The 24,818-nt window shown below is 37.9% G+C and overlaps 1 protein-coding gene across 3 annotated transcripts in view; it reads left to right on the top strand.

Annotated features, from left to right (window-relative positions):
- PLA2G4A (phospholipase A2 group IVA) overlaps nucleotides 1–24,818 on the top strand; it is a 143,889-nt gene that overhangs the window by 15,224 nt on the left and 103,847 nt on the right. For 2 of the 3 annotated variants that reach the window (XM_057728949.1, XM_057728950.1), the window contains one exon: nucleotides 15,022–15,121. The exons of the other annotated variant lie outside the window; for it this stretch is intronic. In XM_057728949.1, coding sequence (XP_057584932.1) covers nucleotides 15,089–15,121 — 33 coding nt within the window. In that variant the 5' untranslated portion in view covers nucleotides 15,022–15,088. The remainder of the gene's footprint in view (nucleotides 1–15,021; nucleotides 15,122–24,818) is intronic. 3 annotated transcript variants of the gene reach the window in all.

The following is a 24,818-nucleotide window of genomic DNA, read 5'->3' as shown; positions in this document are numbered from 1 at the left end:
CTAACAGTTAGGATGATGTCATGGGGGCAAAGGAGGGAAAGTGGTTCCAGGGAAACAGAGAAGTGACAACTACATTCGAAAACTTAGAGGTCATTAGTGGTCTTTTTTTTTTTAATATTTATTTATTGGTTTATTTGGCTGCGCCAGGTCCTAATTGCGGCATGCAGGATCATCATTGTGACATGCAGGCTCTTAGCATAGAGTCTTAACCACTGGACCACCAGGGAAGACCACTAATGAGAATTAGTGGTCTTGATAAGAGCAGTTCCAGTGGAGTGATGGGAACTCAGTGAGATGCCAGAGAGGATGGGAGGAGAGGACTCTGAGGATGTGGATAGATACAGTGTGAGCAAGTGCCCGTTTAGAGAAATTTGTCAGTGAAACCCAGCATAAAAATGGAGACATGGAGTGAAAAGGAGAATGGAGTCGAGGGAGACTGTAACCAAGCTTGTCAATCAGATTATCCAGTAGAAAGTAATCTTTTCTGATGATTCAAAAAAGAATGGCATGGCTGCCAGAGGGAAGTGCTTGAGGAAGATGGAGGGATTTTGCATCTAGAGAGCCACATGTGGGACCAGGTCCGAAACAGGAAGAGGAACTCTGCCTCCTTCATGACAGGGAGAAGAAGAACCCCAGTGCCTGGGCAGAGGATTTTGCAGATTTACTGGTGGGAAGATGGGGAACTTTCCCCTAGTGCCTTCTGTTTTCTCAGTGAAGGAAGATGAGGTTACAGCCAAGAGTGGGGGTGGGGTGAGGTGAGAGACTTGAGGGTGAGAAGAAAGTCTTTCTAACGTGGGAATGCGCACCAGAAAAACTTAGAAAGATGCTGTGTGGTGGCGAGAGCCTCTTTGAGTTTTGAGAATGTGAACCTAAGATAGTCTGCCAGGTTAAGTGGTTTTTCTCCAGCTATGTTTAAATACTAGCAGCAAACCCAGAGAAGCCAGAATGGCTGAGTTTTTATAGAGTGGGTTTTTTGGTTTGTTTGTTTTTGTTTTTGAGGGGGAGTTTTTTGCTTGTTTGTTTGTTTGAGTGGGAGTTTTTAAAGAAAGAAAATCTGGAAATCCTTAAAATGAATGACTAAGCAAGCAAAACAAAACACCAAAAACAAAAATTCATAGAAATTCATGAACTCGTAGAATACAGATCTTTTTATCGAGGTTAATTATTAACTAGTAAGGAGTGTCACAAATTGGCTTGGATTTCCAGCATTTAGTCAGCAGGGATTGAGTTTTTGTTCCTTTCAAAGTCTCGGATTCCTTGCCTAGCCAACTGCTAGGCCCGGTTCTACACTTCAGTGAAGTTCAATGCCTTTACCTATTCCAGGAGCCATCACACTGGGCTCCGTTTCCTTCCTAGTTGCTAGAATTGTTGTTTTAAATTTTGAATGTTTAACCGTGGCCTTGCCTGCCTTTCTTGGAGGTCTAGCTAAGTTCTTGTGTATCTTTATATCTTACCCCTCAACTTCGCCTACTTTACTCCTGCAGTTTCCTAAGACCACCTTAGTGTTCCCTAAAAGACAGTGCTTTGCAGACTTGGAACCATTACAACTCTGCAATGTAAAGAGGGCTGAAACATTTAGTATTAATGATCAACCATCGAAAAGAGGGTCTTTCTTTTACAGCTCTGCGATCAGGATGTTCTTTTTTCAACCTGACAAAAATCCTTCATTTGGCAACTAAAAATCATTTCCATTTTTTTTTACCTGTAGAGCTTTAGAGAACAGCTGGTTATCATAATTACCATAATCAAAATATTTTTTAAGAATGAAAATGATTTTACTGAGATACTGACTCGTATCTTATATTCTTGAAGTTTAAAGAATCTCATTTTAATAAATTTTTAATTCATTAGCCATTTCTCATAAATCCTTTTATTTATTTATTTATTTTAAAAGATTTATTATTTTTTTTTGGGTGCGTTGGGTCTTCGTTGCTGCACACGAGCTTCCCCTAGTTGCAGAGAGTGGAGGCTACTCTTCCTTGCGGTGCGCAGGCTTCTCAGTGTAGTGGCTTCTCTTGTTGTGGAGCACGGGCTCTAGGTGCTCGGACTTCAGTAGTTGTGGCATGCGGGCTCTACAGCACAGGCTCAGTAGTTGTGGCACACAGGCTTAGTCGCTCAGTGGCATGTGGGATCTTCCTGGATCAGTGATCAAACCTGTGTCCCCTGCATTGGCAGGCGGATTCTTAACCACTATACCACCAGGAAAGTACTGCACAAAGCTCTTAATCCTGCAAAAGATTGTTTCCTGATTATTTCAAAAGTGAATTGCCTTCACAGTGTCTAGAAGCACATTTCTAAAACTGCTTACAACCTGATAAAAGAATGATGAACTTGAATTCCTATCATGTTACACAATGCAGGACTTGTAGAATGCTCGTGTCATGGTTAGTGGTTTAACTTCCCAGGTGGGTGTACAGTGCCTCTGATCTTCCACAACTCCTGCTATTTTTTTCTGTCATTTTTTTTCCACTTCAAGATCATAGTCAACATCCATATTTAATTACAAGGTCAACCTCACTGGCTGTTGGAAATAGTTATTGTGTGAGTTGAAAAGTAAAACAACTTCAAAATGTTATAACTCATCCAGTAATAAAATGGCTCTCATGAAACATTTCAGCCAGCATGACGGTTTTCCTGGGGGTTTTCCCTGGACTGTTTTCTTTAGAAAAAGATATGGCTTTCCCTGCTGTGGCAATCTTGAGTACGTCATAAAAAGAGGCAGCAATTAAGGAGGGCGTGGAACCCTCAACAAAACACAAATACTCCCTAGGGGGGCATATTTGCAAACCATCTAGTCTGGAGAGAGAAAGTTGTAGAAGTAAATGAACTTTAAAAAACCCATTCCTTTTCCTAGCATTTCCTGCCACATTGTTAGGTATATTTGAAAAGTGTTAACACTGATACCTCTCCATAATCAGTTTCTTTTAAGTAGAAGGGAGAACATTTTACATTTTCTGAAAATGAACATAATGTAGTTAACAATGTGATATTATTCAATAGTGGTCTCTGTAGGAAGAGGAATTTTTAAAAACAATCCACGTTGTATTTGTAAGTCAACATCTTATAACTGTGATTCAAATCTAGAAAAGTATAAAAGATGAAAATGGCTCTTTTAAAGCTTTATTTGACAAATCACAGAGAGAAATTCAGTTATTCATTTCCTTCAGATTCATATCTTGAGCCTACTGCATATCACCAAACAATAACTTGGCAACTTAAAATATTGGTCAAGCTAAACTGTATACAAATGCTGTTAAAACAGTATTTTGGCTATATTTTCTTTTTAGCCTGAGTATGCAGGGTGTGGGGGGCGGGGAGGTGGTGGAGGGTGCAGGGGAGAGGAAGGGGTGCTGGAAGTGTGTAAAGAAAGGGCATCGGGTTGAGGGTGATGAGATGAGTTCAGCTGTTTCCCTAACTGGGTGAACTCTCTAGGTTTGTTTATATCTTTAGACCTCAGGTTACAAATCTGCACAAGTTCTGTTTAGGTGGTGATTATGATTGCTTCTTTCAATCCCAAAATTTTCTGACCTTAAAATACGGCCAGAGTGGCTGCTTGTTTTTGAGCACGGAAGAGGTGAAACAATGGAAAATAGTAGCAAACTGGGTGGTCAAAGAAAGAAAACCAGAAAATTGGCTCTGGAGTGAGGAGACATTCTTGCTTTGTTTGCAATTCGTCATGTGAAACTGGGCCAGCCAGTTCTCTGGCCCTTAAAATTGTCGGGTTTATCTAGGTTTGTACTTCCCAATTGAGAAGTGGTAGAATAAACTACATTATGCATTGTGTTTCAATTACATACAGGGTGTGTGTGTGTGTGTGTGTGTGTGTGTGTGTGTGTGTTTTCAAAATAACCAGATGAGGAAGGCTGGTCCATCTGAATGATGCTGTACTCTCTCTTCTTTTTTATCTCCTTACTATCCTAGTTTAGGTGCCTGTTGTATGACATCTGGACATCTCTGGCTGGTTGCCCTTCCCTCCTCAAATGCCCTCTTTCTCCATTGACAACTGTATGTTTCTTTGTTTAACTGCTATATTTATATTATTGAAGTGTGTTATAGACTAAATTGTGTCCCTCCCCATTCCTTTTAAAAGTCCTAACCCCCAGCCCCTGAGAATGTGACTGTATTTGGAGATTAGGCCTTTAAAGAGGTGACTGAGTAAAAATGAGGCCCTTAGGATGGGCCCTCATCCAACAGACTGGTGTTATACGAAGAGGAAATTTGGACACCCAAAGAAACACCAGGGGAACATGGGTACAAAGGAAAGACCATGTGAGGATTCAGGCAGAAGATAGCATCTTCAAGCCAAGAATAAAGGCCTCAGAAGAAACCAGACCTGCTGGACACTTTGATCTTAGGCTTCTGGCCTCTAGAACTATCAGGAAATAAGTTTTTGTTGTTTAAGCCATGTAGGTTGTGGTGTTTTATTACAGTTGCTCTAGCCAACTAATACAAAGTGTCACTTCTACCATGTGCCTTGTCTCTGCCTGTCCTTTAGGGTCTTTTGTAGAATGGCAGAATGATGTAGAAAGAGAATTTGGTATGAGTAAGAGGGTCAGGATTTTAGGGCCAGCTCAATGTTTGTCACCCACATGACCTGAGAAACGTTGCTTAGTCTTTCTGGGAGACAATATTGTCTTGTAGAGTGTGAGTGAGGGGGACTGTCTGCCTCAGTTTGAGTTGTCAGTGATTTTTTTAGGCAAATCGCTCACGCTTTATCACTAAAATGGCAATACTAATCCCTCTTTTATTATGAAGACAAAACAAGATGGTGTATATAAGTCACTTAGCATAGTATCACTGGCATCTGGGAAACATTTAATGTGAACTTTTGAAATTAAGTATTCAAATTAGTAATTGCTGAGATATCTTCCAGCTTGTCATGCCAAGTTCTATAAGTAGGCTCTACTTCCCTTGATTATTTCTCAACACAAAACCTCATCTATGGTCTAATCAGTTTTCCCCAGTACTCCATATAAATTCCCAAGTTTGTTCATTCATCCTTTAGTAAATAGTAATTGGGTGATCACTCAGGGCCCAACAAGAATACAGGCAGAAGGAGACAGAACTTCCTTCTTGTCGCTCACAGCCAGAGTAGACATACCCTCTAAATAATAGTAATAGAGTACACAACACTGTGGTGAGAGACATCAAGGAGAAATAAAAGGGTCCTAACCATGTAGATAAACAGATGGTTTACTTCAGAGAGCAAGTTTATACAGAATCCTGAAGGACAGGCAGAGACTATCCTGTGTGTGGGGGGGAGGGAAGTCCCTGGCGGTGCAGTGGTTAGGACTCTGTGTTTTCACTGACAAGGGCCCGGGTTTGATTCCTGTTCCGGGAACTAGATCCCACAGGCCGCAGATGGCATGGCCAAAAAAAAAAAGAAAAAGATGTGTTGGGGAGAGGTAAGGAGGGTTTTGGGTGGCTGGGTGGCACTGGTGAGAGCTTGGGATGGGATGGGGCATATTCACTGTGGCTGCAGGTCACTATTCATGGCCTTTTCCTAGAGCACGTTTCCATCCCCTCTCTCTAGACATCTAGGCCCTTTCGTGGTTTCAGATATCAGCTCAGGTATTTGCCTTTTCTAGTAAGCCTTGTTTATTTTAAACCACTTGAATCTTTCTCTGCTCTGAAACTCCAGTAGATATTCCATATATATTTGTCTTGTTAAATAATGAACTTTCAATGATACAAATTTAAGAGATGAAGAAGCAGTGTCAGTGGCCTAGGAATAAAAACAGAGTGGAAAAAGTCAATTCAAGAGGAATAGTGTGGATGGACATCAGTGAGGGACCAGATGTCTCACTGTGGGACCTGAGAGGCACATACCATACTCTTGGGTTCCTGGCTTGAGAAATAGACCGAATTCATTAATCTGTGCCTTTGTATCTGCTGGCATGCATTTCCTTCAGAACAGGGGAGTTCTCTTAACAGGTTTTCTGTGTTAAACTTAGGGTACAGCCTGAGAGACAGTTCTAATACAAAGCAGCTCATTTACTTAATTCTTATTGTGTCTTCATTCCTCTGTACCTATTGGTGATATCAAACTCTTTGCTTAGCCTAGGTTTTAAAAAAGCAGCAGCAAAATAATTTAAGAATTTAAAACTTTATTAATGCCTTAGTATGTATGAATGATGATGATGGAAAAATAATGCACTACCCTTCATGCTTTTAGAACATCTTTCTATATCCAGAATAATGGAGAAAGCTTTGAATTTGAAAGCAGGCAAATCAGTTATATATGTGTGTGTGTGTATATATATATGTGACATATACATATATATGTGTGTATATATATATGTATAATTTAATGGATCAGAAACAGCAGTACTTTTTAATCTCTGTTAAAATTCATTGTTGAGTATGATAAAATACAGTCTTTATAAAAGGTGCTCAACAAATTTGCCTGCTTGAATTTCTTAGAAATCTCCATAGAGCCAACTGAGTCTCAGGAATTTGAGGGAAAGAATCAGTTTCATAGATAACAATAACAAATGATACAAATGACCCTCTAGGTCCTATGCTTAAAGATTGACATACACTTTCTCATTTCATCCTCCCATTGCCTCTGTGAGGTGTGGGGACCGTTTCCCCTGTTTTACAGATAAAGAAACAATTGTAATTGTTTTGGGGCTCCAAGAACTGCACCCATATAAGACAGCGAACTTAGTCAATGTTGTGTGTGTTCTGATGGCTCCATCCTCTGTCTGTTCCCCATCTCTCTCCCCATCTTCAGGCCTCCCTATTCCCTAAGACACAACAATATTGAAATTAGGCCAATTAATAGCCCTGCCATGGTCTTTAAATGTTCAGGTGAAAGGAAAAGTCGCATGTCTCTCACTTTAAATCAAGAACTAGAAATAAGGTTAAGCTTAGTGAGGAAGGCATATTGAAAGTTGAGATCAGCCAAAAGCTAGGCCTCTTGTGCCAAACAATTAGCCAAGTTGTAAATGCAAAGGAAAAGTTCTTGAGAAAATGAAAAATGCTACTGTAGTGAACACATGAATGATAAGAAAGCAAAACAATCTTATTGCTGATATAGAGGAAGTTTTAGTGGTCTGAATAGAAGATCCAGCCAGCCACAACATTTCCTGCAGCCAAAACCTAATCCTGAGCAAGGCTCTAACTCTCTTCAATACTCTGAAGACTGAGATAGGTGAGGAAGCTACAGGAGAAAAGTTTGAATCTAACAGGGGTTGGTTCATGGGGCTTCAGGAAAGAAGCCATCTCTATAACAACGTGCAAGGTGAAGCAGCAAGTACTGATGTAGAAGCTGCAGCAAGTTATCCAGAGCATCTAGCTAAGGTCATCACTGAAGGTGGCTACACTAAACAGATTTTTCAGTGGAGATGAAACAACCTTCTATTGGAAGAAGATGCCATCTAGGATTTTTATAGCTAGAGAGGAAAAGTTAATGCCTGACTTCACAGTTTTGAAGGACAGGCTGATTTTATTGTTAGGGGCTAATGCATGTGGTGACTTTAAGTTGAAGACAGTGCTCATTTACTATTCTGAAAATCCTAGGGCTGTTAAGAATTATGCTGAATCTACTCTGCCTGTGCTCCATAAATGCGACAACAAAGCCTGGATGACAGCATATATCACATGATTTACTGAATATTTTAAGCCTATTGTTGAGACCTACTTTTCAAAGAAAAGATGCCTTTCAAAATATTACTATTGCTCATTGACAGTGCACCTGGTCACTCAAGAGCTCTGACAGAGATGTACAATGAAATTAATGTTGTTTTCATGCCTGCTGACACAACATCTATTCATTTCACTTTCAAGTGTTGTTCTTTAAGAAGTATACATTTTTGTAAGGCTATAGCTGCCATAGATAGTGATTTCTGTGATGGATCTGGGCAAAGTCAATGGAAAACCTTCTAGTAAGGATTCATCACTCTAGATTCCGTGAAGAACATTTGTGATTCATGGGAAGAGGTCACAATATCAACATTAACAGAAGTTTTTAAGAAGTTGATTCCAGCCCTCATGGATGACTTTGAGGGATTCAAGATTTCAGTGGAGGAAGTAGCTGCAGATATGGTAGAAATACCAAGAGAACTAGAATTAGACATGGAGCCTGAAGATGTGACCAATTGCTGCAGCCTCATGATAAAACTTGAAAGGATGAGGAGTTGCTTCTTATGGATGAGCAGAGAAAGTGGTTTCTTGAGATGGAATCTACTCCTGATGCTGTAAAGATTGTTGAAATGACAGTAAAAAATTTAAAATATTACATAAATGTAGTTGATAAACAGTAGCAGGGTTTGAGAGGATTGACTCCAGTTTTGTTTTGTTTTGTTGATTTGTCTATCTATTTATTTATTTATTGACTGTGTTGAGTCTTAGTTGTGGCATGTGGGATCCTCCAGTGTGGCGCATGGGCTCCTCGTTGCAACGCATAGGCTTCTCTCTAGTTGTGGTCCGCGTGCTCAGTAGTTGTGGCTCATGGGCTTTGTCGCGCCATGGTATGTGGTCTCTTTGTTCCCCGACCAGGGATCGAACCCACGTCCTCTGCATTGGAGGGCAGATTCTTAACCACTGGACCATGAGGGAGGTCTTTGACTCCAATTTTGAAAGAAGTTCTCCTGTGGGTAAAATGCTCTCAAACAGCATTGCGTGCTACAGAGAAATTCTTCTTGTATGGAAGTCAATTGATGCAGCAAACTTCATTTGTTGTCTCATTTTAAGAAATCGCTATGCACACAAAAAAGAAATTGCCATAGTCGTCCCAGCCTTCAGCAACCACCATCCTGATCAGTCAGCAGGCATCAACATCAAGGCAAGACCATCCACCAGTGACAGATTATAACTCGCTAAAGGCTGAGATGATGGTTAGCAATAAAGTATTTTAAATTAAGGTTTGTACATTGTTCTTTTGGACACAATGCTACTGTGCACTTAATAGACTACATTACAATGTAAATATAACTTTTATATGCCCTGGAAAACCAAAAAACTTTTGTGGCTCACTTTATTGCGATATTTGCTTTGCTGTGCTGGTCTGGAACCAAACCTGCAAGATCTCTAAGGTACACCCCTGATAACCCATTGTTTTCCTGTTGTCCTGTAACTCTAGGCAGGGAAAGAGAATGACAAAACACTCTAGTCTGTGTTTTGTTTTGGGGTTTTTTTTTCACCTTATCCAGGAAGTCCATCTTGCCCTAACAACGTGAGTAACAGGGTTTTGGACAGACCACATACTATGAAGCATTCATTGAAAGTCAGCAGTTGCATTGCACAGTCAAGTGTGTGTTGAAAAGTGTATCTGTATTTCCCTCTCATTAGTGTTCAGGAAGTTTCTAATTACAGGGCAGCCAAGAAAAAAAAAAAAAAGTAAGGAAAGAAAGAAAAAAAAGAAACTATGAGCTTCGTATCTCTTGCTTCAGACCTAAAAGACTGTACACTCACCAAGACTGGTTATTCAACTTAGTTATAAAAACCAAAAAACCCCCCAAGCTGCTGTTTTATGAGTATTCATGATAGTGGTTATGCAAATTAGTTGCAATAATAGTTCCAGGCTGGGCTAGTTGTTGGAGAGGGGAGACATTTTCCCAGGGTTTAATGTGGCTAGATAGACAGAAATGCCTCAGTTCCACAGAAACCTAAAATATCTACTACTACTATTAACAGTTTAGGGGAAAAAAAGGATGAATGGGTGCCTATCTGTAACTGGAACTTAAAATGTCATCACTGTCTGGCAATATTGACCAATAATTTTATTCTGAAGAAAATGAACCTTACTCAATAATTTTCCCATATGACTGCTTTGTTACTTCTTTTGAACACAACTTTGGAATGAAAACTGTACGTATAAATTACATCTATCATCATGTTTTGGACTTTTAAATTAATTTTTTGTTTTGAAATAATTTAAGGTAAGAAATTGCAAAAATATGGGACTTCCCTGGCAGTTTCCAGTTGTTAAGATTTTGCCTTCCAATGCAGAGGGTGCGGATTCGATCCCTGGTCAGGAAGCTAAGATCCCACATGCCTCACAGCCAAAAACCCAAAACAGAAGCAATATTGTAATAAATTCAATAAAGACTTTAAAAATCATACACATTAAAAAATTGTAAGAGCATTAGTTTCCATATATTCTTTACCTAGATTTCCTCAATATAATATCTTATATAGCCATAGTACTTTATGAAAACCAGGCAACTGACACTGGTAGAATGATATTAACTAAACCACAAACCTTATTTGGATTTTATTAGTCTTCTGTAATGTATTAGATTTTATCCAGTCTGACAACCTCTGCCTTATGATTGGAGGGTTAAATTCATTCACATTTAGTATTATAGTTGTCTCCCCTTATCTGAAGGGGTCATGTTCCAAGACTCCTGGTGGATGCCTGAAATCTCAGATATACTGTATCCTATATTTATTATATTTTTTCTTATATGTATATATCTATAATAAAGTTTAATTTATAAATTATGCACAGTAAGAGATTACCAAAAATAACTAAAAATAAAATAGAACAATTATAGCAATATATATAACAAAAGTTATGTGAATTTGGTCTCTCTCTTTCTCAAAGTATTTTATTGTACAAATTTAATATCTTTTCCATCTTAACTGAACACCTATCTGCACTGTGGCTGTACTTTTGCAGTTTGAGATGTGCTAACAAAACTAACATGGATTTCATGTTTTTTCTTCATAATTTCACAGATGAAGATTCCTGCTGACCGTAGATCTTAGCATCCTCAGCATTCAATTTTTTTCTTTCCTTAAGTTGAGAATGTTCAACTTTTCACTGATAGGAGGCACTTTACAGTTTCTCTCTGGCATATCTGAATCGCCAGCATCACTATTCTTGTGCTTGGGGACCATTATTAAGTGAAATAAGGGTTACTTGAATTCAAACACTGAGATACTGCAACAGTCAGTTTTATGACCAAGATGGCTACTAAGTGGCTAATGAGTGGGATACTCTGGGCAAAGGAATGATTCATGTTCCAGGTGGGATGGAACAGGATATTGTGAGATTTCATCATGTTGCTTAGAACAGTGCAAAATTTTAAACTTATGAATTGTTTATTTCTGGAATTTTCCATTTAATATTTTTGGACTACAGTTGACCATAGGTAACTGACACTACCTATGGAAACTGCATAGGAAAGGGAAACTGCAGATAAAATGGGACTACTATATTCTAGGTATGGTTGGATTTCCATCTGCCATTTTGCTTTCTGTTTTCTGTATGTCTCATTTCTTTTTTTGTTCCTCTGTTCCTTGTGTTAAGTTGGTATCTCCCAGCAGACCATTTCAGTTCCTTTGTTGATGTTTTATTTTTGAGTGATTTTCCTAGTGGCTACTCTAGGAATTATTTCCAGATGCACCTTAATTTATTACAATCTACTTTATGCAAATAATAACATAATTCCGGTAAAATATAGAAACTTTGCTCTAATATAGTTCCAATCTGTCCATACTCCTTTGTGCTATTATTATTATATATATTAATTCTATATATGTTGTAAACCCAACAATAACTTATTGCTTTACATATTCCATTTCTTTTAAAGAAGATTAAGAAGAAAGGAGAAAAATTGTATTTATAAAATATTTTATTTTGATGTATTTATTTGCTATTTCTTTCTTCCTATGAATTCAATTACTATCTGGTGTCCTTTCCTTAGTCCATTATAGCCCCATTCCCTCCCCTCTTTTGTACTATTATTTTCATATATATTACATCTTTAAATCCATCAATACAATTTTATTATTATTATTTTATGTAATTGACTTCTAAATCAGTCAAGAGAATATATGTATTTATACTATCATTTAAAATTTTCTGTGCACTTATTTTATCGGTGCTCTCTATTTCTTTGTGTGGATTCGAGTTACTGGTGTCACTTCCTTTCAATCTGAACTTTTTTCCACTATTTCTTGTAATGCTTATCTCCTAGCAAAAATAATTATCTCAGTCTTTATTGATGTGGGAATGTCTTTATTTTTTCTTCTTTTCTTGAAGGATAATTTTATTGGATATAGTATTCTTGGATGATAGTTTTATTCTTTCAGCACTTTGAGTATGTCATCAACTGCCTTCAAGCTCCATTGATGAGAAGTCTTCTATTAAGCTTATTTTGGTTACCTTGTACATGATGAACCTTTTTTCTTCTGTAACTTCCAAGACTTTATTTTTTGTCTTAGATTCTCAACAGATTGACTATGATATGTCTAGGTTTGGCTCTCTTTGTATTTTTCCCACTTGGAATTGGTTAAGCTTTTCAACATGTTTTTAATCAAAGTTGGGAAATTTTCAGCCATTATTTCTTCAAATACTTTTTTCTTTCTTTTTTTCTCTCTCCTCTGAGATTCCACTTGCATATACGTTAGTATAGTTGATGTTCCCAGTCTTTGAGACTTTAGTCATTTTTCTTCATTACTTTTATTTTTCTGTTCTTCAGATTGAATAATCTCTATTGAGGCATCTTTTAATTCACTGATTCTTCTACAAGCTCACATCTGCTGTTTATCTTCTCTAGTGAAATTTTCAGTTGTGTTTTAACTCCAGATTTTCCATTTGGTTATTTTTTTTCTAATGTCTAATATTACTTTATTGCTATTTTCTATTTTACATGTTACTGCATCATACTTTCCTGTAATTCTTTATGTGTGCTTTCCTTTAGTTCTGTGAACACATGTGTAACAAATGCTGTAAAATATTTCTTAAATTCATAATCTGGGTTCCTTCAGAGATAGTTATTATTGACTGCTTTTTTTCTCTGTGTGAGGCTCACTAGCTCACATTTTCCTGTTTTCGTTTTTTTGTTTTTGGTTGTTGTTGTTGCAGAAAACTGGATATTTTAGATTATATATTTTACCAGCTCCTGGATTCTGATCCTTCCTCTGGGAAGGTTACTGTTGCTGTTTGTTTGTTTGTTTTAGTGACTTTCCTCAGCTTGTTCTATGGAGTCTTCCCCTATGATGTCCAGACTCTGTGTCAGCTCAGTTGTTATTTTCCATTCTTGTTTTTATTTGTAAGCTTAGTAAGGTAGGAAGAGAGATAGCCCTGAATGTATTTAAAGAACAAAAGGATGTTGCTCTAGGATTAAATGCCATGAGCGATGTTTTTAAATATCTATTTGCCTTGTAGTTTCTAACCTAATAAACCTGGGCAGTTAGCAATTGTATGCAAGTTTCCTACGTTTGGCGTTAATATCGGTGGAGGCTCTATCCAGATCTTGATGCAGGATACAGTAGTGACAGTAGTGACTAGTTAGGTGGTAAACACAGGGGTTATGAATGGAGTTGCTAGAAATGAGAAGAGGAAATAAAGTTGCTGACACCAAACTCTGGGCGCCAGTAACAGATTTCCTCTAAATATTTTGAGTACTAGTCTCACTCCTTCTAGAATTTCAATTGTTCTGCTTTTTTTAAAATTAGAGATTGATATTTAACATTCTGTGATGTTAAGACTAGTTAAGAATGAAAAAGAGAGACATCGAAAGAGAGTGCCAGTGCTATTCTGTAAATTTCCTTCATATATAAACCTGACATTATATAATATCTATCTGTCCATCCACCCATCTATCCAACAAATATTTATCCTGAACCTACTATATTTTAGGCATAGTGCTAGGCAGTAGGGATGGATAACTCTATGAACAAGATAAATATGGCCACTGACTTTATGCATCTTTAGTTCCCTCAGGAAAGGCAGACGTTGTGTAAGTGGAATGAAAGGCTTGAAAGAGAAGTACAAGGTATAAATGGAACCAGTAATAGGCAGACCAAACATACTTTGAAGGTCATGGAAGGCTTCTCTGTGGAGGTGACATTTAAGCTGTGTTCTGGAGAATGGGTGAGCTATATCTAGGTGAACAGTTGCATACAAGGCTCTACACCATTTGCCACGCCTATTATTTCCAAACTCATCATAAGCCACTTTCAGTCTTGCTCACCATTCATCAGCCACTTGTCTTCTCTCAATTCCTCAAATGGCCTGCCTGGAACACTGTATAATTCTAAATTCACTCCTCCTCACCCTCTATAGCTAGCTCCTTCCCAGAGACCGGGTCTCAGGTTATTCTCTAGTTCTACTTTTTGCTTGTTTCCATCATTTTGTACAGCACTGTTTCTAATCATTTAATATTTTATTTAGCTGCTTTCAAGTTTAACTGGTATTTTAGAATGAACAAATATTTCTTTTAAAATATCAGCATTAAAGTTGAAATTTAGGGACTTCCCTGGTGGGGCCGTAGTTAAGAATCCGCCTGCCAGTGCAGGGGACACTGGTTCACTCCCTGGTCCAGGAGGAGCCCACATGCTGTGGAGCAACTAAGCCCATGTGCCACAACTACTGAGCCTGTGCTTTAGAGCCCGTGAGACACAACTACTGAGCCTGCGTACTGCAACTACTGAAGGTCACACACCTAGAGCCCATGCTCCCTAACAAGAGAAGCCACCACAATGAGAAGCCCATACACTGCAACGAAGAGTAGCCCCCTCTCATCACAACTACAGAAAGCCTGTGCACAGCAATGAAGACCCAGTGTAGCCAATAAATAAACAAATTTTTTTAAAAAGTTGAAATTTAACATGAATATATTTTTAAAATTCTCAAATAGCTAGAGTGAAAAATGTTTTTTTTTCAGTTGTGAATTTGTGTAATACTGATCCAGTTAAGAAAACAAACAGTGGCATGTGGCTTTTTAATTATAAATAGTACAAAAATAATTTTAATTTTCCATAAGTTCGATAAATTTCTTATGAAATACTTGGCAAATGAAAAAAAAAAAATCCTGGAGTTTCCTAATAATTACTCACAGAATAAATTTGAACAAAGAAATATGAAAATTAAACAGCACTGTCAGAATGTCTTTATCCTTCTCTGAATTATGTGTGTACTCACACATATAAACAATGAGGGAGCTCAGTCTAACTGGTCCCCTTGGGTATAATTTCACTTCCTAAGGTTTACACCCATTATCATTTATGTCTTGGGATTACATCCAAGAGAAAGCTTAATGATAAGGATTGTTTATTTTATAGGTTTTAAAGAAGCTAGAGTGCCAGAGAATTTTGAAGAGTGAAGAGATTTCCTGTAATTGAAACCAACATGTCATTTATAGATCCTTATCAGCACATTATAGTAAGTCATTTACTGTTTATATATTCTTCTGGGCGGGGGGCAGACATACTTTTGTGCATGAGTATTGCTGATGTTGCTAGTAAAGTATAAAACTCTATGAAAATCCTTGGATTTTTTTATGAAAGTCAAAATAACTTAGTGTGGTTCAAATAAGGTACAATCTGTAATAAAACTAACTCATCTCTTCTTTTTATCACTGTAAGTTTCCAGAAAAGAGAGACTTGGAAAAAATACCAAAATATGTGTAACAGTATTGAACATTCATGGAACAATAAAAAGTGTAGTCATCACTTAGCAATTATCAGCTTGCACCTTTCACGTGAATTGACGGAAAGAATATAAAATAATTATTGAGTTAAGGGCTATATTTTGGTATGCATTTTCAGGGTAATTAATTTTGTAGTCTCCCTAAGTTAGATATATTTAAGCAAACTCTCTTATGAGTGGGTAATTTTTAGTAAAAATTTGAATAATTCAAGTTTTAGTGTGTAATTTTCCAAACTCCATTGAAGTATACATCCTCTTCTCTGATCAAAAAACCAGAGGAGAAAATTTTCCTTGCTGAATTCATCACCTGAGATCTATGGACTAGAAATAGTTTTTATGGATATTAAGGAATAATACAAAGCCTCATTTTTATTTAAAATGAAACAGTCTTCTCTTACCCTACAGCCCCCTTGAGCTTCCATCATCTTTCTTTCCCTGATTGGATAGCAAGGATTAATATACTATAATTTTTTGTAGTTCTTTCTTCCATTCACAACTTGAATCATTGAAAACTGGACTCAGCTTTTCCACTTAACGAAAGGGTCTCATCAAGAGCCTGTCTGGTGTTGAATCAAATAGACTCTTCAGGTCCCCTCCCCCTGCCCCACCCCCTACCCTCATCTCTGCTGGTCATTTTCCTCTTCTTAAAACTCCTTAAAAGTATTTTTTTTTTTGCAAGCTTCTCTTAATGTTTGATTCTTTTTTTAAACTGAGACATGATGTATATAAAGTGCATAAATTTTAATTGTTCATCTGGATGGATTTTTGCATATGTATTCCACCCATGAAACCATCATCCACATAAAAATTTACATTCAGAGTGCCCTAGAAGAGTTGCTTATGTCCCTTCCAGTCAATAAACTCCACAAAACCAACCAATATTTGTCTTCTATTACCAAAGATCAGTTTTCCTGCTCTTGACCCTCGTATGGAAGTCTGCATTCGACATTTTACCAGTGAGATTCATTCATGTTGTTGTGAGTAGCAGAATTCCACACTTTTCCATTGCCATGTAGTATCTCATTATCTGAATGCTGTGTACCACAAACTATTTATCTAGTCTACTGATAACCCTCATGTCCTCACTAAATGGCAATGTTTTTTTGCTATAAATCAGTAAACCATATATGTGTGGCGTGGTTTCTTTGTCTGTTGTATTGGTCTATTAGTCTTAGTTTGTTCCAATACCAATCTATCTTTATGTCTATAGCTTTGAAATATGTCTTTATACATGGTAGTATAAATCTTCCAACTTTTTTTTCTTCGAGATTGTCTTGACTGTTTTTAGTCCTCTTCATTTCCATATAAGTTTTGAAACCAGTTTGTCAACACACACACACACACACACACACACAAATGCTGGGATTTTTATTAGTGCTGAAATTATTCTAAAGATAGATTGGGGAGAGATGACATGTGAGTGATATTGAGTCTTCCAATCCATTTACGATGCATGAAATTAACGTTAGACTAATGTTTAACTAGAAAAAAAACTAATGTTGCATTTAGGTGGAAATACAAGTGGTTTTTGTAGATCCAGTGAACTTACTGAATTTGAAGATTTTTTAGACTTTCAACTTACACTTTCCTGTTATCGATGAATAATCTCAGTTTCTCTTCCATCATTATGGTGTTCTGCAGATGAATTTAAACAACGAAGGTAGGTGCAGATTAGTTTTTTCTCATCCTACCACCTCAAGAGAGGTGGGTAATTTCTCTGACGCAGAGAATTCAATCAGAGTGTTCATTCTTAAATGTAAACATGAAATTTGGCACTTGAAACTGAGAAGGAAGTTAAGGTTAAGGTGCATAATTCTGAACTTGAGGCAAAGACTAACGGTAATTCTAAATCTTAACATTTGGACTTTCAGTTCATTCTGTCTCCAAATCTATTTTAATATTTTTTTCTTATTACCATTTATTGAATGCCTATGGTATGCTACTCCCTGTCAGTAGGCACTGGGGAATCAAAATAACCCCTGAATTGAGTTTATGTCTAGCAGAAACACAATTTGTAATAACCTTATGGGCTCTGATAGGAGACAAGGGAGGTTACTCTGGGAATATACAACATGAATAACTAATAACAGGAATCCTTCTGGAATTCCTAAAGGAAGTGACTTGTAAGCACAGACCTGAAGGTTTAGTGGAAGTTAGGCGAAAAGAGAGAAAATGACTTTTCTGGATGGGGAAAAGCATATGTGAAGTAGTCTGGAGGTAAGAAGGAACATGATGTAAGGAAATGAAAGAAGTTCGGTGTGGCTGGAGCATGATACATTTCAAACAACACTATTATTTCAAATGACCTTCACTTTTCTACTTAATCTGACCAGGCCTTATTACTAACTGCTGTGCAGTCCCCACTTGTCTTTTGTCAGATGACCTATGTTAACCAGCCATTTAGGTTTTTTTTTTTAACAAGGCAGAGCATATTTAAAATCAAACTGCATCTGCATATTTTCAGACTGCATCTGGATAGTCAAACTGCATCTGGATATTTCTGTCACCTTTTCTTGCAAATTTTATTAAGTATAGCCAAATGTCTAGGTCATAATAATTACCTATGTGGCATCTTAATATGAGGAAGCATGCTAAAACACCTATCTGTATCACATTTTTCTCGACCCTCCTCAGCATCAGTGTTGGACACTCAATCAGCATTCCAGTGTATAGCCCTTTTCAATGCAAAGGATCCTAAGTGCTTTATACTTTCATTCATGCTTGTATTTGCTGAGTGTGTGGGAAAAAACTGTGCACGTGTGTGTAAATTGTTTCAGTGACAAAATTCCTTGCTCTAGTTTTCACAGAAGGATACTTTTCACAGGATACTTTTTTTACAGCTCTTTATTGGAATATAATTGCTTTACACTGTTGTGCCAGTTTTTGCTGTACAACAAAGTGACTCAGCTGTATTTATACATATATCTCCATATCCCCTCCCTCCCACAACTCCTTCCCACCCTCCCTATCCAGAATACTTTTATTACAAAGGAAAGATGGGGAAAACTAAGCCAACTTACTAGCAATGAAGGGTGCCAGACAGGCCGACGCAGTGTTGGCTGCCTCAAGGTGGTGAAGATTGGACTCCTCTTTACCACACCTGTGATGCAGAGACATGCCGCAGAATCCTGTGGGCTGATGCAACAGGTTCTATTGTTTCCAACGGTGCCAGCTTTTAAGAATGTAGGAGAAAATGGAGTAATACATATATGACAGAATGCAGTTCCCATATGTTTAGAGTTGTTCTGAGGTGCTTTCCATCCCGAAGGCTATTTGTGTCTCCAGAATCTATTGAAGTTCTTTTGGACCAGAAAGATACCAGTATTACAAAGATAGATCAAATATAAAACACTTATAAAAAATTTCCATCTTTTTACTCTGGAAAGATGAGTCACTTCCCTGGAGTGAAAAAAATCCAGAGCTCTTCCCACCACCTATTAGCAATGGAGGGCCACTGACCCACATCCCTGGAAAACTGAGGCTGTGTCCACACTGAGGTCAACCACCTGGGTATGCGAGCAAGACTGCCTGCTAAAATACAGGGACCTTTGAAAAAGGTCATTGTAGGATGACTGGAAATGTTACCCAAAAAGTAGAAAGCTATTATTCTAGATTATTATGGTAACATGGGGGGGTTGGGGGTGGAGAAAAAACACTGAGTTAGGTAATCAAAGAACTAGTGTTTTAACGGCAGTTCCAGACTTCAGTTACGTGCTCTTGAGCACTTACACTCTGACTTTTAGCTGCTGTATATGGACTATGACTAGTACCTGCTGTGCCTGTTCCACAGGGCTTTTATAAATAATAAATCGTTATGTGCATGCAATAGAAACGTCTTAAGGTAAGCTATTTTCCAGGGGGCATCAGAAGGTGAGATGCTGCTGCTGGGAAATCAGAAATATGAAGGTGACAAAACCATTACAAAAGCACAGCACGGTGCAGAAAGGAATAATGAGTTTTATGGCAAATAGCATATTTTTTTGTGAACACTAACAAATTCTAGAAAAGTGAGGAAGAGGACGGTTAGTGATAAGCTTCTAACCTTTTCCTGATACAAGCCATTCCCTGCTGTAAGCCTCTAACCTGAGACAGCAGTACACACGTTTACAGTAATGTCCGTGTTTCTGCTTCTTCACCACAGAGCACAGATTAGAAATCCCTAGAGGCTACTTCTCAGTTTTTGAATTTCGATTTGATTCTTTTTTTAAAACTTCTGAACCATTTTTTATGGTTTCCAGTTTCATATAGTCATACTTAAGTTTGACTTCCATTTCCTTAAATGTGGTAAGTGCAGTGTGGCCGTGTCGTGGATGGGGCTGTGTCTATGCCTGTTCGTTACGCGTGCTGGTTTGTAGTCTTGGTCTCATATCCCCTCGTGTTCCTAATTATCTTTGATTTTGCGGAACAGTATTATAAGGAAACATTATCTGTAGAAATAATTCTTCAGAATTTTACTGGCTTCTGTCAGGCTTCTCGGGAAGCTAGCAGTCTGGGACAAATGTAATCCTAGTTTCAAGTGAGTTGTTTTCTGGGTCTCCTGGGAGACACTAACACAGGCTGCCAGTACGTGGAAGGGCTGTTCATACTTGTTCCTATGGTGCAGCCGGTGGAGTTTCAGGCTTGAAACAAGGCAGTGGTTTGCTAGGGTTCTTATCCTTAGAAGGCTCCTGATCCCTCAGCCTCTCAGCCTCCTCCTGTCTGGATCAGCAAATGCCCCTGTGGCAAAACTGCATGCATCCCTGTGTTTTTCTGCTCCCCTTGCTCTCTGTCCTGGGAGTTATAGCTTTCCTATCCTGTTGGTTCTTTGTTACTGTATTAGTCAGTGTTCTCTGACAGATCAGAAACAGAGCCAATAGGAGACAGATAGATAAATAGATAGATAATGTCTTAATTCATTTAGGCCACTGTAACAATACTACAGGCTGGGTGGCTTATAAACAACAGAAGTTTATCACTCACACTTAAGGAGTCTGGGAAGTCCAAGACTGAGACACCAGCGTGGTTTCTTTTGGTGAGGGCTTGGTTCATAATTGCGATGTCCACAAGGTAAAAGGGCAAGGAATCTCTCTGGATTCTTTTATAAAGGCACTTATCCATTCATGAGGGTTCCTTGCCCCTCCTGACTGTGCCACCTCATCTCCTAATACCATCATCTTTGGCGGCTTAGGATTTCAGCATGTATTTCGGGGAACACAAACATTCAGACCATAACATGTAGATCGATCTAGATGTGGAGATCTATTGTGAAGAGTTGTCTTATGGGGCTATAGAGACAGAAGTCCCATGGTCCGCCATGTGCAAACTGGAGACCCAGGACAGACAGGGGTGTAATTCAGTTCAAGTAAGGAGCTCGATCAGTGAAACAGGAAAAAAGGGGCAAATTCCTCCTTTTATGCTTTTCAGGCCCTCAACAGATTGCACGATGTCACCCCCTGATGCAAGTGCTAATCTCATCTGGAAACACCCTCATAGACAGACACAGAAATAATGTTTAACCTGGGCACCTTGTCGCCACTCAATTTGACAAATAGAATTAACCATCACAGTTACTTTTAGAAAAATGCCACCTTATTTTGTAAAACCTCATCCAGTTTTTATTTATTTTCTGTGGGAAGTGGCCACCCAAATTATTTAGTCTGCCATTATCACAAGTGGAATTCAACTACTTCTTTTACTCTAAATCAATAGTGCCTCTAGATAATTCCAAGAAGATAATCATCTCATCTTAAAAGACTTCCACAGATGGTAAAATTATCCCCGAGACTTGACATTCAATATTGCCTGTACGTGAAATTCTAATGTTGGAATCTGGATTTGTATTAGGGGACCCTTGAGGAATCCTAAGTAGTTGGTAATATTATAATTGCCATTTTACAGATGAGGAAACCAAGGCTGAAAGGGCTTCCCAGACCCAATTCCAGCATGTGTGTGGAGGCTTCTCCATATCAACAAGCAATTCTTGGACACTAGCAGAGTGACCAAGAATTCAACTCAATTCTATAATTATAAAATATATAATTATAAAATTATATTATAAAAATGTATATACATATATTTGATTATTTGAATAACCAAATACATATATATACACATATATATTTCCTATAAGTCACAGTATTGCAAGGGTAGAAAATGGAGATAGAAAATATAAAGCACTGTATTGTAAATACCCTCTGATTTGTGTCTGTGTCTTTTACTTACTAATCTCTTTTCACTTTATGCTTAATGAAAAGAACAAGTAAGACAAAGAGGTTTTAAAGAAGTCCCTTAAAATAAGGATCTATAATCCAAAATAGTATCTGTAAATATATCCATATTTCCAAGCCTGTTGGATCTGCTAGACTTAAAGTTTACATCTGAAAATCATCAGTGCAAAGACATCTTAGATTTGAATGAATGTGACATATCATTTAGGTCAGTAATTCTAAACTAAATAAGTATCTCTGCCACCCAAAGGGCTTGGAGGATGTACGGGGAGAACTTTTCAAGTGCACATGCTACATTGTGTGTCCTAGTGAGCCCCTCCAGGAGGGTAAAGGTATACGTATACCTCACACGCCTTAGCTCAGCCATCTACTCCTAGGAGAGTGTAGATTTTTTTCAGAATTATTGTTACCTGAAAACTGAGTTCACCTCTTGGTGGGTGTTGAACCAGAAGACACAACTAGGCAAAAGATCAAGAGAAGGTGTGATTTACTACTTGCAGCAAGTAAGGAGAACACCCGGGAACTTTCCCAGAGCAGTGTGTCCAAAACAGCAAAATCAGGGAAGTTTTAAGCTAAGGGTACATACATCTTCATGAAGGGGGTTGAGCAGAGGAGAATTCAGCCTAGAATTGTGGCAAACGTCAAGTCCAAGCTTTAGTTGACTAAAGTCACAAGGGCCAGCAAAGATCAACATCATCTTCCCTAGTTGATCTGGTGGTTGAGTGTTTCAGGCTTATCTTTACCATTGAAACAGAAGTGGGAGTTTTAATAACTGATATATTATCTTTGCTAGTGTTATTTCTCTTGCCTGCTAACAATCCGTTGTCACTACATTCTTTTGTTCCATTAAGATCATTAATTACTGAGACCTGTTCGAGGGCAAGCATTGTGGTCAGGCTTAGATTTCAAAATGGCTTAAGCCCAAAAATGGCTTCTCTTATGTCACGAAAGCCATGCCTGGTTCTCTTTCTCCAGGGACCCCCCCACCCTATCTGTTTATAGTATTGAGGGAGGGAGCTAGTGTTAAAAATTTTTTGTGTGTGTATGTGGTACTATAGCTGCTTAATTACCATTGGACTAGAATCTATATCAATTAAAATTTAGGTCCAAAAAATTCGGGTGATTATTTATTTTCCATATCATGAAGATATTAGTCACAATACATTCATGGTAAATATATCATTAAATGAGTATTTTAGGCTCAAGCTATCACCATCATGTTTTTTTGTTTTGTTTTGTTTTTGTTTTCTGTTTTTGGTACTGGTTTCACTGCTAGAGCAGTCCCAATAATCCTGATTGAAATAGGACCTAAAATCTTCTAATTTCAGTGAAAATGAACTCTGTTTAACTGAATGTTAAAGATACATATATTATAAAATAATGTTATTACTGTATTTGACATATATACTTGTGCAAATGGAAATTTTCTTGCTCATGAGGGAGAAGAAATTCAAGTCGTATTTCTCATTATAATTTTCTTTAATGATGTCTGCTAAAGTTAAATTCTGTTGCCAAATTAGGTGTTTGGACATTAGAATAATTTGTACATATAGCCAATCCATGACTGATAGTTCTTAAAGCAAGTTCAGATAGCACTGTTGATTTTACATAGATAAAAGGATTGCTCTTTAAAAAATGTGGGAGAGGGACTTCCTAGGTGGCACAGTGGTTAAGAATCCACCTGCCAATGCAGGGGACACGGACGGGTTCGATCCCTGCCCCAGGAAGATCCCACATGCCTCAGAGCAACTAAGCCCGTGCGCCACAAATACTGAGCCTGTGCTCTACAGCCTGTGTGCCACAACTATCGAGCCCATGTACTGCAACTACTGAAGCCCACGCACCTAGAGCCCATGTTCCACAACAAGAGAAGCTACTGCAATGAGGAGCCCGCTCACCACAATGAAGAGTAGCCCCCTCTGCCACAGCTAGAGAAAGCCCATGTGCAGAAATGAAGATCCAACACAGCCAATAAAAAATAAATAAATTATTTATTTAAAAAAAATATGGGAGAATAGTAGTACGATGTTTATGCCTCTTAACTGTATTATAATGAAACCACACAGGAAGTGACACTAAAAATGAGTATCTTATCTAAATGTACCTTAACTCACGGATGACATCAATGTAGCAATTCTTTTTAAAATTGCTGATATCTGTTTAAAGTTGCCTGTTGCTGACTATGGTGATCACAATCTCTGTTTTCAGTGATGAGATTCTGCAGTCTTTATCGCACTAACAGTCTTTAGTTTTAATCTGAGTTAAAATTAGGCGACACCAGTTGAATAGAAAAAAAAATTTGCATGCAGCATCTACCTTCTCTTCCATCAGATTTGTTTTATGATTGTTCTTTGGTTCTTCTTTGTAACAGTAGAACTTTCAACAGATTAGGACAATCATCAAATTGAGTTTGTATAAAATGGCTGGTTCTTTTTTCCAGTACCCAATCATCTCAGTTACAGATGTCAATACAGTTCTCCAGAAATGAATGTAATACAGTAGCAGTTTTCATGATGACTTGGAAATTGTAATTGTGAAAAGAAAAAGGGTCATGATTTTCACTATGAAAAAGATTATGGATAAAGAAAGACACTCAGAGTAAGGTAATCCAAGACCTGAAGGCAAGCCTTAATCTTGGTGACTAAGTCAGGGTATTGAGCTTATATTTGACATCTCAGTTGAAATATGGCATCTCTTTTTGTCAACTACCAAGTAGCATTGTGCTGAGTCATTAGGTTCCCCCCCTGGGGAACAATGGGTTTGTATTCAATAACATTATTTCCTCTGGCAACATCCCTGAGACATAACCAAAAGCCTCTTATCCAAGTCGGAAGCTAGTCCAGTCCATACTAGTTTGAAATTATGTGTGATACTAGTCCCAGGGAACACGTCTCTCTACAGCACTTAGAAAGACATGGGCATGATTTTGACGCCCCTGGTTGGAAGTAATTTACAGGTCATCTGAAGATTTGTGATGTTTCCAACATTAATTTATGAAAACCAAGAAAGTGGTCAATTTGCTCCTTATTTCCTATGAACAGTATGCAAGTTCACATATGCACGTTCACATTCATTGTAGTTAGGAAGACAGAACTGAGGCTGATGGAAATAAAGGCAGATTAAAATGAAGAGCTGAATGATAGAGAAAATAACCCAATTACCAGAGAGGCTTTAGATCAACTACAGATATAATAGACTAGATTGTAACTATCTGTACAACTTTA

The sequence above is a fragment of the Hippopotamus amphibius genome, chromosome 3, assembly GCF_030028045.1.
Source record: "Hippopotamus amphibius kiboko isolate mHipAmp2 chromosome 3, mHipAmp2.hap2, whole genome shotgun sequence".
In the NCBI taxonomy this organism is placed as follows: Eukaryota; Metazoa; Chordata; class Mammalia; order Artiodactyla; family Hippopotamidae; genus Hippopotamus; species Hippopotamus amphibius.
This window is presented reverse-complemented; position numbering and strand designations above follow the sequence as displayed.